Source organism: Anolis carolinensis, chromosome 3, assembly GCF_035594765.1.
Source record: "Anolis carolinensis isolate JA03-04 chromosome 3, rAnoCar3.1.pri, whole genome shotgun sequence".
Lineage (NCBI taxonomy): Eukaryota > Metazoa > Chordata > Lepidosauria > Squamata > Dactyloidae > Anolis > Anolis carolinensis.
Window position 1 is genome coordinate 270,562,527 of NC_085843.1, and position 14,647 is coordinate 270,577,173.

Here is a 14,647-nt window from a genome sequence, read left to right on the forward strand (position 1 = left end):
GAAAAAGAGAAAAAAAGAAAGAGGGAGAGCTGTCATGTATCAATATGATAAAGATGTTTAATAATGGGCTTTGCTCCCCCCCTTTTATTTGGGCAATTATGTCAGTTTTATAGCAGCCTTAAGGAAACATGACAGGGAAGCTAAAATCTGATTACACCTAAATCCTGGACCATTATGTGATTATTATGAGCCACAGCACAGTAGGAGTTACATTGTTATGATAGGAGGGATTTCCAATATAATTAGATCAGATTGGCAGCACCACAGAAATCAGGGTGGAACATTACAATGGCTTTCCTGTAAATGCCAATAGCCCTGGCTTCCAGCCAGCACACACCTAATAGGTGTAAATTTCCATTTTCCACTGAGGCTTTGCCATGTTTCCTCTTTGTCCCCATTGAAGCGACAAGATCCCAAAAATTCACTGACTGACTTTTGGAGAAAGGTAGAATCTACAACTCACAAATTTAGAAGAGAACAAATGCCCCAAATTGAGCTAAGCTGCCAGTTTTGTCTACCCACCACTGACTTTCTAGATTCCAGTAGGCACAGATTTTGCTTGTGCCAAGTGATATTGAAATAAAAACTGGACATTTCTGGTTCTGTGTGTAGCCTTTGTGGATGTTAGGGACAGAAACAATATTTGTAGATATTTCCTCTTCAGGAAGAAGAATAGACTAATAAGAATTGGTATATTTTTCTCCTGATATTCAAACATCTTGAAATGTTGCAGATATATTATTCTGTAGAGATTTGTGGGGGATTTGTGTGTGCAAAACTCATTTTCTGCATTTCTTTTTTTCTGGAAAGCATGTTTTCTGTGCAACTATAAATGGAGAGATAGAAGGTTTTTCATGCAACGGACGAATCCTTAGGGTTTGACCTAAACATGTCAAACAAGGCTGCACTTTGGGACTGTCTCGAGAGCGGGGACAAGAAAGGGCTTCTTTTTTTTGGGTTGGAACTTCACCTGTCTTCCCTAAACTCAGGGAGCTTTGTTTTGTCTTGGGCTAGAAAGAGGTGAGGTATCTGAGCCAATGCTGCTCAGGTTTGGGCTAGCTATTACTGAATGGATATCCTCCTACCCGTCTTTGTTGGACAACACCCTTGGTATCTAGAATATCTGGACAGATTCCTGGCAGAAGTATGAGTCACATAATAGTGGTAATTGGCATTATCTATGTCTCCTGATTTCTTGAGACAACAGCTGCTGATGACTCAATCCTGACATGTTTAAAATCCTCTGTGACTCAGGAACTCTTTGTGTATCTCATGGAATACTATATTTACTCAAATCTAATGCTCGACATTTTGGGCTAAATGACTTTGCCAAAACTGGGGTGTGCATAAGATTCACATAATACAGTAATGTTAATGCTGAGCCAAAGCAAAAGGAGAAGGTGTTTCAGGAGGTGCAGTTGGAGCTCCTCTTTGAGGGATGTCATCTCTAATTAAATGTCCAGGGCTCAATGCTATGCAATCCTGGGATTTGTAGTTTGGTGAGGCACCAGCATTATTTGGCAGAGAAGGCTCAAAACCTTGTCAAACTACAGCCCTCACAACTCCATAGCATTTAACCAAGGCAATTAAAATGAGTTCATTCTACAGCATAGATGCATCCCAAGTTTTTTTCTCCATTGCTAGAAGCTTTGGTGTTCTATTGCAATTGTTTATATTGAAGGAATTCTAAGCAGGCAGCAACAGTAATGTGCACATTTTTGGCCAAACTACAAAGAGCACATGTTTTGCCTCTGTGCATTATATTCAACAGCAAATACTTTTTTTGGTTTCAGGTTTTTGAAAATTGAGATGCACATTAGATTCTATGGCACATTAGACTCAAGAAAATACAGTATTTCTTGTTGTGCAATCCCTTTTAAGATAGCCCGAAGTGGCATGATTTGTATATTGTCTGTCACAGAGAGGACAACCTTTGCTAGAAATAGTTTTTGGAGGTGCTCTTCAGCTTTTCTCAGGGCCCTTCCACACAGTCATATAACCCATAATATCAAGGCAGAAAATGCCACAAAATCTGCTTTGAATTGGGTTATCTGAGTCTACACTGCTATATATTCTAGTTCAAAGCAGACAATGTGGGGTTTTATTCAGATGTGGAAGGTGCCTCAGAATATTTAGTGAGTCGCTGGAGAAGACCTTGAAGTTTTATTTGTGCTTTATTTTTAAAGAATGTTATTTGATGGCGAAAGGTTTCCTTTATTTCTATATTTAGGAATTGAACTCAATGGTGTATTTGGATGTTCATCATTCTGTCATGATTGTGAGCCCCTTTAAGATAGTGCATACATGGTTTACTTAATTGGCTTTCCCTGTCATGAAGGAGGATGATGTATCCATAAGCCTCCCAACAGCATTAAAACACCAATGCACCAGAAGCAGAGACAAAGTTGGAAAGCTGTTGTGGCATCTTGGGTAGCATGTTGGGTTGTCATTGGGGAAACTGAGGTGAAAATCCTCAGTTTGGCATCAGCCACCTGCTCTCAACCTTTCTTGCATTACAGGACTGGATGAAAGCAGACTGGTTTTAAGGAAGGGTAAAATAGAAATGGGATACCAGCTTTAGAGAGTCTAACTAGGGAGAAAAGATAATAAAAGCTACACTTTGTCAACATTTGGAGAGCTCCTTATTGGCATAACTTTTGGTAACCTGAGTTTGGATGGGGGATAACTAGATTTAAATTATGAATCTGGCACAAAGCTTTCTGAATTATAATCAAACCCACATTACAATCAATTGTTTAAATAATTATGGCAACTGTCTCGCACTACTTAAAAGTAAGAAGGGGCAAAATGTTATCACTGACATGAAGAATGGATAGTGTCCATTGTCAGCACATCATGACATTAGGTCTCTACTCACCAACTGAACTTCCCAATTCTGGAAGTTTTTAAAGGGATTTGGCCAAGGGTTAGAATATATAAATCATGTACACGTATCCCTCCATATATTGTTGGCCTTCAGCTCCTAGTGTTCTTCACCAATGATGAGACTGGCTGGAGTTTATGGGGATTACAGTTCAACAACATCTGGGGAACCAATAGTTTCCACCCCTAATTTGGAGAAATTAAACAAAATGTATCTTATAAAACCATATGAGGGCATTGGGATTTGTGACCACCCTGGGTTATGGTTCTTGTCATAGTTGGTGTCATTGCTTTTCTGATTAGTGAGCTTAGCTGTGCTTCTTATGCCACTGACCTACCTCAAGAGCTGTTCTGAACTGCCCAGCTGCCATTGCGTACTTCTTTTGCCGATAGCAAGTGCTGGCATCCTTCAAAGCTACTTGAAGCCATTTGTCCATCTGTGGTGGAACAATGCTCGTGTCAGAAGCTCTCTGGGAATTCATACTTGTAGCCACTGAATATTTTGGCTCTTCATTGGTGGGTAGCTGGGACTCCAGAAACTCATAGGTGACATCCTCCTCATCCATGTAGACCAACTTTATTTCTACCTCCATGAGACTCTTTAAGGGGATATGGGGCAGAAGTATTGGAAGGGGCTGGAAATCTGTCTCTGACAGGCGTGGTTCCTTCCGCAGAATCAGCTTTTCATCACTTTCTGACTTTCTTTTAAGGCTCAGTCTGTCTGCATCATGGCTTTGTTTTTCCTTGATACTGTTCTTCTCAGTTTTTAGTTTCTCCATTACAATTTCTATGGTTTCTCCCCCTGAGGGGCTTTTACCCTCTTGCAAAGCTTCCAAAATATCATTCTGCTGGTATGTTTTTCCTCTTGCTTCCTCAACAAGGTACTCCTTTTGGCATATTTCATTTGTGATGTTTTCAAAATGTGAGTTGCTTGCTGTTTCCATGAGTCACCAAAAAAAAGACCCCCAAAGTAGTTAGATGCAGAATCCTAAGAGGGAGGAGGAGAAAGGTGGGAATGTTTACAATTCTGTGCAAATAAAGGATGCAAAGGAAACACTTTATTCAATTTGCCCACAGCTGCTAACTTCAAATGGTGCCACTCAGCTATAGTTAGCAAAGAGAAAAGGGATTTTTCTTTTCTTTTTTTGCCTTTAAAGATTTCAGAATTTTGACCCCTTTCTGTATATAGGAAAATTAGTGTCTGTAAAGCTTAGAATGGAGAAAAGATGCCCCCATTCGCTGTTTTTTTACTGACACTTGGGGATCACAGGGTGCATTTTCCTTACTTGAATTAATTTTATAAATAAAGAACTTTGCTGTGACAAAGGACTTAAAATAGGCAGAGGTGGGAAATGATAAACTAGCTCCTCATCCTCATCTGGGCTGCAGGATATAGTATACATTTAAATTTTGATTGCTATCAAATCAGTGGAAAGTGGGGATCTCTTGGGTCCCAGAAATGTCATTGGGGAGGCACATGGCCCATAAGGTGCACTTTATTCACCTCCTGCTTGGGAAGGAGTCACCGGTGGTGCAGCAGGTTACACCACTGAGCTGCTGAACTTGCTGACCAAAAGGTCGGCCATTCGAATCTGGGGAGCAAGGTGAGCTCCCGCTGTTAGCCCCAGCTTCTGCCAACCTAGCAGTTCGAAAATGTGCAAATGTGAGTAGATCAATAAGTATCACTCCGGAGGGAAGGTAATGGCGCTCCATGCAGTCATGCCAATGGCCACATGACCTTGGAGGTGTCTACTGAAAATGCTGGCTCTTTGGCTTAGAAATGGAGATGAGCACCAAACCCCAGAGTTGGACATGACTAGACTTAACATCAGAGGAAACCTTCACCTTTACTAGAGCTTGGGAAACTACATGGGTTCTCAGAATCCACCAGCCATTACGGACAGTAGCGAGGCCACTATTACCTTGATCCTGTTATTACTAGTAAGGGACGAGAGCAAAGGGGTAGGATTCCTAGCTCTTTAATTGGAAAAAGGAATCCTCCCAGTGTGGCTGGGCTCAGATGGAAGGAAGAAGAGATATTTCCTATTCTTTGAGCGTAAGAAAACACAAGTGAAATTTCACTTGAGTTTCAATAGTTGCAATTTAAGCATGCCCTTAATTTGTCTGTTGAAATTAATAGGACTCTACAAACAGTACTTCACTCTGACTGGGTCATATCCATAAGCTTTACACACTTTGTTCTATTTTTTAAATATTTGGGCAAAGAAATTAGTATACAACTAATACTGAATAAATGCCACATATGTGGTTGGATCATAAAAGACCAGAACATAAGTGGATTTCTGGACAAACCCTTGTTCCTGTGTTGACTGCCTTTTCCAGTATTTGAAGCTGGAAAAAGATTTTATAAAATCTGCAGAAATTATTAAGAAACTGGAAGGACCATCTTCACAAATGATCAAAATACACCTTATTGCAACAACAGTGAGCAAAACATAATTGCATTAATGACTAGCTTGTAGGTTTCAGTAGTGTAGTCATAAATCTTCACATATAGCTGTACGTTTAATACAGTGTGAAAATTAGAACTGGGAAGCATTGCTTTTTGGGACTATTAAAAGAGATAATTAAAACAGTGGGTCTGTGTTGGTGTAAAAAAGCATAAAGGAATCCAGTAGTACCCTTGAGATTATTCTAGCATGCGTTTTCATGGAGGTGAACTGATATACATAAACACTCATACTAGAATAAACTGGTTAGTCTCAAAGGTACCAATGGGTTCAATTATGTGTTTTTGAGGGACAACAATATATGCTGACTGGGTGATTTGAGAAATTGTCATACAAATTCTCCCTCTCCCTCTCTCTCTCTCTCTCTCTCTCTCTCTCTCTCTCTCTCTCTCTCCCCCCCCCCCCAGCTCTTATTTACAACAAAGTCCATTAGGATCGACAGTCGGTGGTTGTAGAAGAGTGAGCTAGAAAAGGTAGCATAATGATTAACATGTTGGGCTGAAGAAAAATAGATGCCATATTTCTCCTAACTGCCTAAGATGCCTAATTCAAAATGTTAGTGGAATTTCTCTTCCCTGTATGAAAGAGAAACATTTATCTTAAATTCAAAGGTCCGTCAGTCTTCATTTCCAACAGGTGAAGGTCTTTCATATGTTGTATGGCTTCCAGGCTGTATGGCCATGTTCTAGCAGCATTTTCTCCTGATGTTTTGCCTGCATATGTGGCTGGAATCTTCAAAGGATCTGATGGTGATTAAGCAAGTGGAGTATATATATACCTGTGGAATGTCCAGGGTGGGATAAAGAGCCAATGTCTGTTAACCAAGTGTGAAGGGTGCAATTAGCAAGCCTGATTAGCAAGAGCTGGAGTGGGATCCATCCATTAGCATGCGAGTAACTGAGAAGATTGCATAGTCAATAATGAGGGCATCTGCCTGGAAGTAGCCATGCCTTTGTACCCTTGCAGTGTTTATTACCTGGAGGCATCCTTTGTCTGGATGGTGTTCACTATCCCTTGGTTGTTTGCTGCCTGTTGTTGCAGCCCAGCCACCTGCTTGATCCCTATCTTACCCAAACACCACATTGATCAATAATAATAATTTTATTAAGAAAAGAGTATCTAATGTAAAAACAGTTTCAAAATAGTGTTCAAAATAAATAGACGAAGCATTCACTAAAGTACCAGCAAAACCCAGTATGTAAAAGCAATTTCAAAGTTACATCCAGGAGCTAGATTTCCAGGAGCTTAAAAAAAAAGTAATCAATTCTGAATATGAATTCCAAACTTCACCGGAGACAAAAGCAAGAAACTGTAATCCAAGGTTTGTTGCACTTAAACTAGAATTATATCCAAAAGCTTGAACATGAATATGACCATAATCCAAAGACTTGATACTTGAAGTTGACTATAATCCCAGAGGCTTGAAACTTAAAGCAAGATTTGCAATCCAAACAGTAGGCATGGAAGTTAAACAGCAAAACAAGATACAGATTCGAGAAAAGAACTCCTGATTCGAGAAAAGAAGCTCCCAAGATAGGCAACTTGACACATGAAAATCCAACACTGATCTTCCCACCGAACATTGACTCCAATTCCGTAAGAATACTCTCTCTGGCCTATGACATCACTCTTGCTCACACCTGGGTTCCCTTTGTTTATCTTTCAGCCTCTGAGAACAATGAATTTGTCTCTGTTTTGCACTACCTCTTCTGATTTGTAAACGCTGGGTTATCAGTAACCCTCCTGTCTCCCCCACATTCCTTTCAGAGTCAACCCCTGGCTGATTCTCATGAGAATCACTGCCTGTTTCCCTGATAACAGATCTACCCCAAACATTCCCATAGTCTTGAAAAACATTTTTGCTTCCCCCCACAGAAACATCAGGCTCCAACAGAACATCCTCATCATCCTCAGAGGCTTCACAGGCCTCAACACTTGGGGCCTTCTTGTGTCTGGGTGGTGTTCATTAGTTACTGTATTGATTTTGGTGTTTCTGAATACTGATAATAAGATTTTGTTCATTTTCATGGTTCTTCCTTTTTGTTGAAATTATCCATGTGCTTGTGGATTTCAGTGTCTTCTCTGTGTAGTCTGATAAAGTAGTTGTCAGTGTGGTCTGGAATTTCTATATTTTCAAATAATATTCTGTGCTTAGCTTGGTTTATCATGTGTTCTGCTATTGCTGATTTTTCTGGCTGAAGTAGTCTGCAGTGCCTTTCATGTTCTTTGATTCATGTATGGGAGCTGCGTTTGGTGAAACATCAGGAAAAAATGCTGCTAGAACACGGCCATACAGCCCGGAAACCACCCAACTCCTCAGTGACTCTAGCCGTGAAAGCCTTTGACAATATGTCTTTCATATAGATGATGGATCGTTAATCACTTGTATCTATTGGTTTCTCCAGTTGTTGTTGCTTTTTGGCATCAAGTCAGCTCTGACCCTATTGTGGTGGTCCAATGAAAGAAAGACCTCCATAGACCAACAACTCTTCTAAGGGCTTACTAACTCAGCTGTGGTTTCCTTGATGGAATCAACCATTCAATCAATCTTTAATGTGGTCTTCCTCTTTTACTACTGCCTTCCTTTTTCGTGAAGATTATCATATTTTCTAAGGAAGTCATTTCATCTCATGATATGTTCAAAGTGCAATAGCCACAGTTTATCCATTTTGTCCCCTAGTGAGAGGTTGGGGTGGATTTGGCCCATTTATTTGTCTTTTTGATATCAACAGAACTCTCTTCTAGCACCATATTTCAAATATTTTGATCTTATTCCAGTCATCTCTCTTAATTGTCTGACTTTCACAACCATACATAACAATTGGAAATATACAGCATGATTATTTTGATTCTGGTATTTAATTAAACTTCTTTACACTTGAGGATGTGATCTAGTTCATTCACAACTTTCCTTCCAAGCATTAATCTTCTGATTTAGCTCTATTTTAATTAATTACTCAGCCAAGGTATAGATGATTTTAAATTATTTTGATATTTTCATATTTTTCCATAGTTGATGAGTTTCTAGTGGAACTTGGTTTTATTGGAATTTGATGCATGGTACTGTGGTGACTGTTGGTTCCCATGTCAGTGAAGCTGTAGACTCACCCCAGATTTTCTTCCAGGTTTCATGGGAGCTGTTCAAGCTTGGAAATGTATTTGGAGAGAAATTTCAACATCTTGAATTGTTCATTTGGCATTCAGGGTAAACCCATAATGAATTCTCCATCCAGTAACATGGAAGCCATTAGCTGTCACTGATTTAATACCTAATGGCGTTTACACACCTATGTATAAGAAGAAGGTAATCTCTGCTCTTGCATAAGTAGTTTAGAAAACCAGTTAGTACATCTTTAACAGCTGTTCTGTGGAAACAGTTTGCTTAGACAAACCAATCCCTTGACAGCTTTAAGGAGCAACTGTTCACAAATCATCATCTTTGTCAGATAGACATCTTTTCCTGATCACTTTTCTTAAGCAGCCTATTATTCCATGTCTTTGGGAAGGTTTGCTGTAAAATTACATTCCCTCCAAGCTATGTGCCATTGAAAGCATAATTGCGTTATAAACAGTCAAGGAAGGGAATCTTCCGTTTCATCTAAAAGGTTTATAATCAACATAAGCCATCAAGAATGAAAAGGAGAGATGGCTACCAAGCGTTATTTGCAGAGAACAGTTTCTTCCAGAATGACTTTTTGTTCCCCAAAGTGCCTTTCTGTGGCTGATGTGAGCAAGCATCTTTGTGTTCCTTAGAATTAACTTCTTTTGGCTTGGAAAAATGATGAGTTACAAACATGGCACACACAGCAGCAAGGTGGGCAGACTTCTTCAAATGGGAAAAAAACCTGACGGAAAACATCACCCATTTTAAATGGGTTTGGAAAAATGTACTTTTGTACTCTTGCTTTTTAAAAATAATCTAATTTTCCATCCCCGAGTACTAGGGTGAAAGGAAGCAATTTTCTAAGGGGGGGGGGAGGAGTATTTGGCACATTGGCCATACGTTTTACTGTATGTTTTATTCAATCACAAGGGTTGTTATGCTTTCAATTCATTCTCTTATCACTAAAGACCAGGTCATATTAAAAGAACACCTGCAACTAAGTCACCCTGACACTTCTGATGGCCCTGTTGTAAAACTGGGCTATCAAGAGTGACCCTGTCACAGTCTTTGTAATGTGACCTTTAAATTTTCTTTAAAATATTTTTCTTACTTGGAAAAAAAAAGATGTCACATTACAGTCTTCAGCCTGAATTACGGCAGAATGAGGTGGCGTGAACTCAAACTGCTCAGGCAATTTTGTTGTTGTTATGTACTTTCCAGTAACTGAGTTATAGGACTTTCTTGGTTGGATTGTTGGACTACAGGATCTTTAAGCTTGAATCCCTGTGACCCCCAAAAACACCAGGTGATCTTGGTCAGGTCGCATTTTCTCAGCCTTAGAAGAAAGCAATGGGAAACTTCTTCTGAATAATTATTTGTCAAGGAACCCCAATGATAAACTGGAGTCAAATTGAAAGCACATTAAAAATGAGTACATTACTGCAACATTTGGAGAAGTATATCAGGATGAAAGGATAATTGCATCCTGACCTGCTTATTATTTTGGGAAGTGTGAATTGAGCGAGTTCATTTTTATATGATTATTGTTGTATTTATTTTTGCACCACCACCCCCCTCCCCAAGATGGGATACAGCACAACTAACAATTAAAAAGTGTTAGTTAATATCATATGAGAGGTAAAAAGAAGGGTTGAATTAATTCCGTTATTTAAGCAATTCAATAGAAATATAATTATATGAAAAAAACTTTAAAAATCCCTAGCCCATTTCAGTTTTAAAAGCCTGTGTGAACATAATGGTTTTTGCTTGCCAGTGTAAGGACAACTCCCTTGGGAAGGGAGTTCCAGAGTTAAGAGGCAGCCACCAAGAAGGCCATCTTTCACGTCCCCACCAACCATACTTGAAAGGATGGTGGGACTGTAAAAAAGATTTCAGAGCCTGGGCTGGCTCATATAAATGCTTGTTGTTGTTGTTGTTGTTGTTGTTGTTGTTGTTGTTGTTGTTGCTGTTGCTGTTGTTTGTATCCCACCTTTATTGCTGTGGCTGAGAACAAAGCAGCTTAGGAGTGAGGAGTCTTCTTTGCAGCCTTTGAACTCAAAATTGACCAGAGTGAAGGCTGGTGGTGGTGATAAATCTACTTCAGGTTTTCATCTGAACTTTAAAAGAGATATCCATGGTATCTTGGACTAAAATTCAAAGCAGACAAACTGTCCCATTGCATAAGACATTAACTGCTTCTATTTATTGCCCCTAGCACATCCAATTGTACCAATTTCAAGTTTCACTGCCCAGTATGACCCTACCCTTAAATTCTCTCATAAAAGTAAACCTACTCGAAAGACATAGGTGCATTTGCACTGTATAATTAATGCAGCTGGACACCAGTTTAACTGCCCTGGCTCAATGCTATGGAACCATGGCAGTTGTAGTTTTACAAGGTCTTTAGCCTTTTCTGCCAGAGTGTTGGTGCTTCACCAAACTACAACCTCCATGACTCCAGTACATTGAGCCATGGCAGTTAACTGGTGTCAAACTGCATTAATTCTACAGTGTAGATGCAGCCCTGGAAAGAGGGAAGATGAAGCCAAGGACAGATTGCAGAGCTAAGAAAATGTTCCTTTTTGGACTGCAATTCCAATGGCCAGGGAAATTCAATCCAAACCTAGAATCTTCTCTGACCTCAGCAATATGATTTCTGCAGGAACCACTAAAGTCAATTCCTGTGATCAAAGGTTTATCCTTTGTTGAGGGGAAAGGGACAGACAGGCTTCATGTCAGTCTGTAATCCTCCTACACTTCAGCCAACAGCATTAAGCAGTTTTCTGACAGTTTAGATGCACAGAATGCCAGTACACTGTGCACAATGCAATTTATCTGGAAACTTCCGCTCAGGTGATCCTTAAAGGTAGCATTGGAATTCTTCTGCTTGGCTTCGGCTGGCTAATAGGAATCTAAGTGATAACTGGTAGAAGGGCACTGGAGCATTCATGCATGTGGAATCACCAGGTGCACACCCACACCCTGAAATTTCCCAGTGCAGGAAACAGAAGGGCAAAAGTCCTGAAACTTTCAAACATGCATCCACATACTGCTAATAGGGAGCATTAGTGAAAGAAAATATTTTGGGTGTTTTACCACATGCAATGGCAACTGTTGGTTTCAGTGTTGATAGAGACATACTCTGGATTTCAGACTGAACTTTAAATGAAACTCTGAAAGTGCTGAATCCTATCCTCTTAATATATTTGGCACACTGGATATCTCTTTTAAAGTAGTATGTGCTAAAAACCAGAGGAGCTTCATCATTCCATTGAGATAGAAGTTTTACACTAATGAGTGTAAAGAATTTCTTTCCCTAATTCAGTTCCAAACATTCAGTCATATTATGGTGTGACTGAGATTGAGTCCATTCTGGAATGAAGCTAACTGATTAACCTTTAACAGGTCATTGTTCTTCTGTCTACTGTGCCTTTTGTGACCCTTTGTGTCTTCCAAGATAACACCACAAAACCCTGGAGCTGACCATTTTCCAGTCCAGAAGTTACAAAACAAAGAAGGGTCAAAACTAGCAGTTGTCTTTGTCTGTGTTACATGGTGCTATTGGAGACAGCTTTTCTACCATTCCTGTACACCTTTTATCAATCAGAATCACTTTAAATTAAATTGACCCACTCTGGATTTAGACTGGGCTGATCCAGTTTGCTTCAGACCAAATCCAAATGTTGAACCATTTTCTCTGGAGTTCAGAGTTTGTCCAAAACAGTTGCATTGCCACACTTCATTCATCAGTACAGGCTGGAGTGGTACAAAAGAGTTGGCAGTGTTAGAAGAGAAGCCTGTTTGCCTGTGTATAACATGCTCATTTCTTTTGTCCTGTCACCATAAGAAGACAAACTGGGTTTTGCCTTTTAAAACACCACTACAAAACCCCAACAAGCCAGTACACAGGGATGACAACAGGGCAGTGTACTTTGTATGGTGTCCAAGGCATGATAAGAGTCACTAGTTTGTACAGTTCAATTTATAGATGATAAGTCTTGTCAATTGTATTATTATCTATTATACTTAATGGGATATCTACATTTGGAGGCAATGTATCTTTGGACATAATATGCTGGAGATGAAAACCAAAGGAAGGTCTTTAGCATCTTGTTCATTTCTTTTGAAGAGATGCCACTGAGCACTGCTGGAAAGGAGATGATGGATTAAATGGACCTTTTGGTCTGATCCAACAGAGCTGAGCTTCTGAGTTTGGAAACACCATAGGCAACAAGGTTTCCATCTGATCACCTTCAGCTTTATTGAAAGAAATCATTTGTCTACAGCCTCAAATGTACATTTACGTATTCTTCCTCCTTAGCCCTACTTCTCTTTTCATCTCCTGCAGACAGCTGGAAGGACGCCAGCGTTGTCACAGACTAATGTTTCTGCTTGAGCCCATGATTTTGTAACCTTTAAGTGAGCATGCAGTAATGTTTCATTTTATGACCTTCCCGAGAAAATTCCACAAGGCTTAAAGGGTGCAAGATGTTGCCATTGGAATTTCAATTGGTGGCAATGTGACTCGAACACTGACGTCAGGAGCTTTGGTATGGCATCTCGACTACTCTTCAAATGGCTATGATTTTTCTCCATGGAGAGAGACTCTAAAGATTGTTTTAAGTTGGCTGCTTTAAGATGCATTTTTCTGCTTTGGTTTTGGGAAGCAGCATGAGACCACACAGTATAGATATGGTAGTGACATGGAATGACAAGAATTTTGTGTATAGCAACACACATGATTTCTTATGGCTGCTCACGACTCATAATTTTAAATTGATCATCTACTTTTGAGCCATTTCATACATGATCTACATTTTGTAATTTTATGAATCTGTAGCTGTACTAAAGGGACATAATGTGAAGAGGTGTAAGAATGCTCCAATGTGCATCAGACATTTCTGGTGCATGTTGGGCATGTCTGTTGTGCTCTGGTGTTCCCTAATAGTATTTGGATGTGCACTGGGGAGATAACCCCAATGTGCATAGTATCCATTGAGTATAGATCATGCAAATCAGTCAATCTACCCTTGTGAAATGGATCCCTCTACGTTATAATATCACTGCAGTCTAGGTTAATGTGGATGTTGTGCAACTACTCAATTCCATTTCTGTACATGTAAGACCATTTATAAAAATGCAAGTCCCAAGTAAAATGCCAGCCAATGTTCATTAATCTTCAGATTCCTCAAATATCTACAGTTAAGTCAAATGATTCATCCATATGTATTTCTCATTCCCAATTCAGTAAAATGTAAATGAGCCCTGATAAGCTTCTATATTTTTATATAATTCTATGAATACCAAAAGTTGTATTCTTTTCTTTCTCCCCTACTCTATAGGGAAAAAAAACAGATGAGTGTTTGCTCAGAAAAAAACAACATACATCTTCATTCCTTAGACCAAGGATGCTCTGTTCTTCTAATTCTAGATGAGATTACTGGAAAGGATTTTATAATGTGATTGGTTTGTTTCCCGTAAACAGGATGATAATAAGTGGCAATATTTTAAAATTTGCTGGCATGTGAGTTCAAAATTTGACCAGGAGGAAAAAAGTTACACTTCCCCCGCTCCCATCCATTATTTCTTCAAATATAAAAAGCAGACCGGCAAGCCATGGCCGAGATAATTAGATATGTTGCACCTTATTAAATTAGCTGAGGGACAATAAGAGAAACTTATGGAGATAAAAATCTAAACTCTTGGCAGAGTGGGAAAAGGGAATGAGGTTTATCTTCTCAGACATGGGATTACAACCACTATTCTTACTCATACTGTTAATATGAGTGAATGTTGACAGTGTAGTCTAACAGCCCAATTTGGACTTGGTGCTAGAACAACAGAACTATCATGTGTTAGGCTTGCCATTTTCTGCTTTATTTGTTGGTAAACTGAATTAATATAACCTAGTTCACTGGATTATTGGGAAGCTTAAAACATCTAACATGGAGAATGTGGTATATTTTGAATGTGGGGTATTAAAAGGAAAACAGACATAGTTATTTTTTATCATGCATCCAATCTATTCTATTCAAGAGAATAGAATTCTGCTACCAGAGAAGTGGCATATACGTGCCTTTGGAAGATTGTCATAAAGAGAAAGAAAAATATAATAAATAAAAACACATAAAATATACAGTGGGCAGAGGTGGGGGGAGAGCAGGAATCATCTTTCAGTACCTTGAATACA

General features: G+C 39.3%; 1 protein-coding gene across 3 annotated transcripts in view; it reads right to left on the reverse strand.

The window, feature by feature from the left end:
- Positions 1-14,647, reverse strand: part of spata16 (spermatogenesis associated 16) — a 250,743-nt gene that overhangs the window by 164,066 nt on the left and 72,030 nt on the right. For all 3 annotated transcript variants that reach the window (XM_062976770.1, XM_062976771.1, XM_008106073.3), the window contains exon 2: positions 3,222-3,871. In XM_062976770.1, coding sequence (XP_062832840.1) covers positions 3,222-3,827 — 606 coding nt within the window. In that variant the 5' untranslated portion in view covers positions 3,828-3,871. The remainder of the gene's footprint in view (positions 1-3,221; positions 3,872-14,647) is intronic.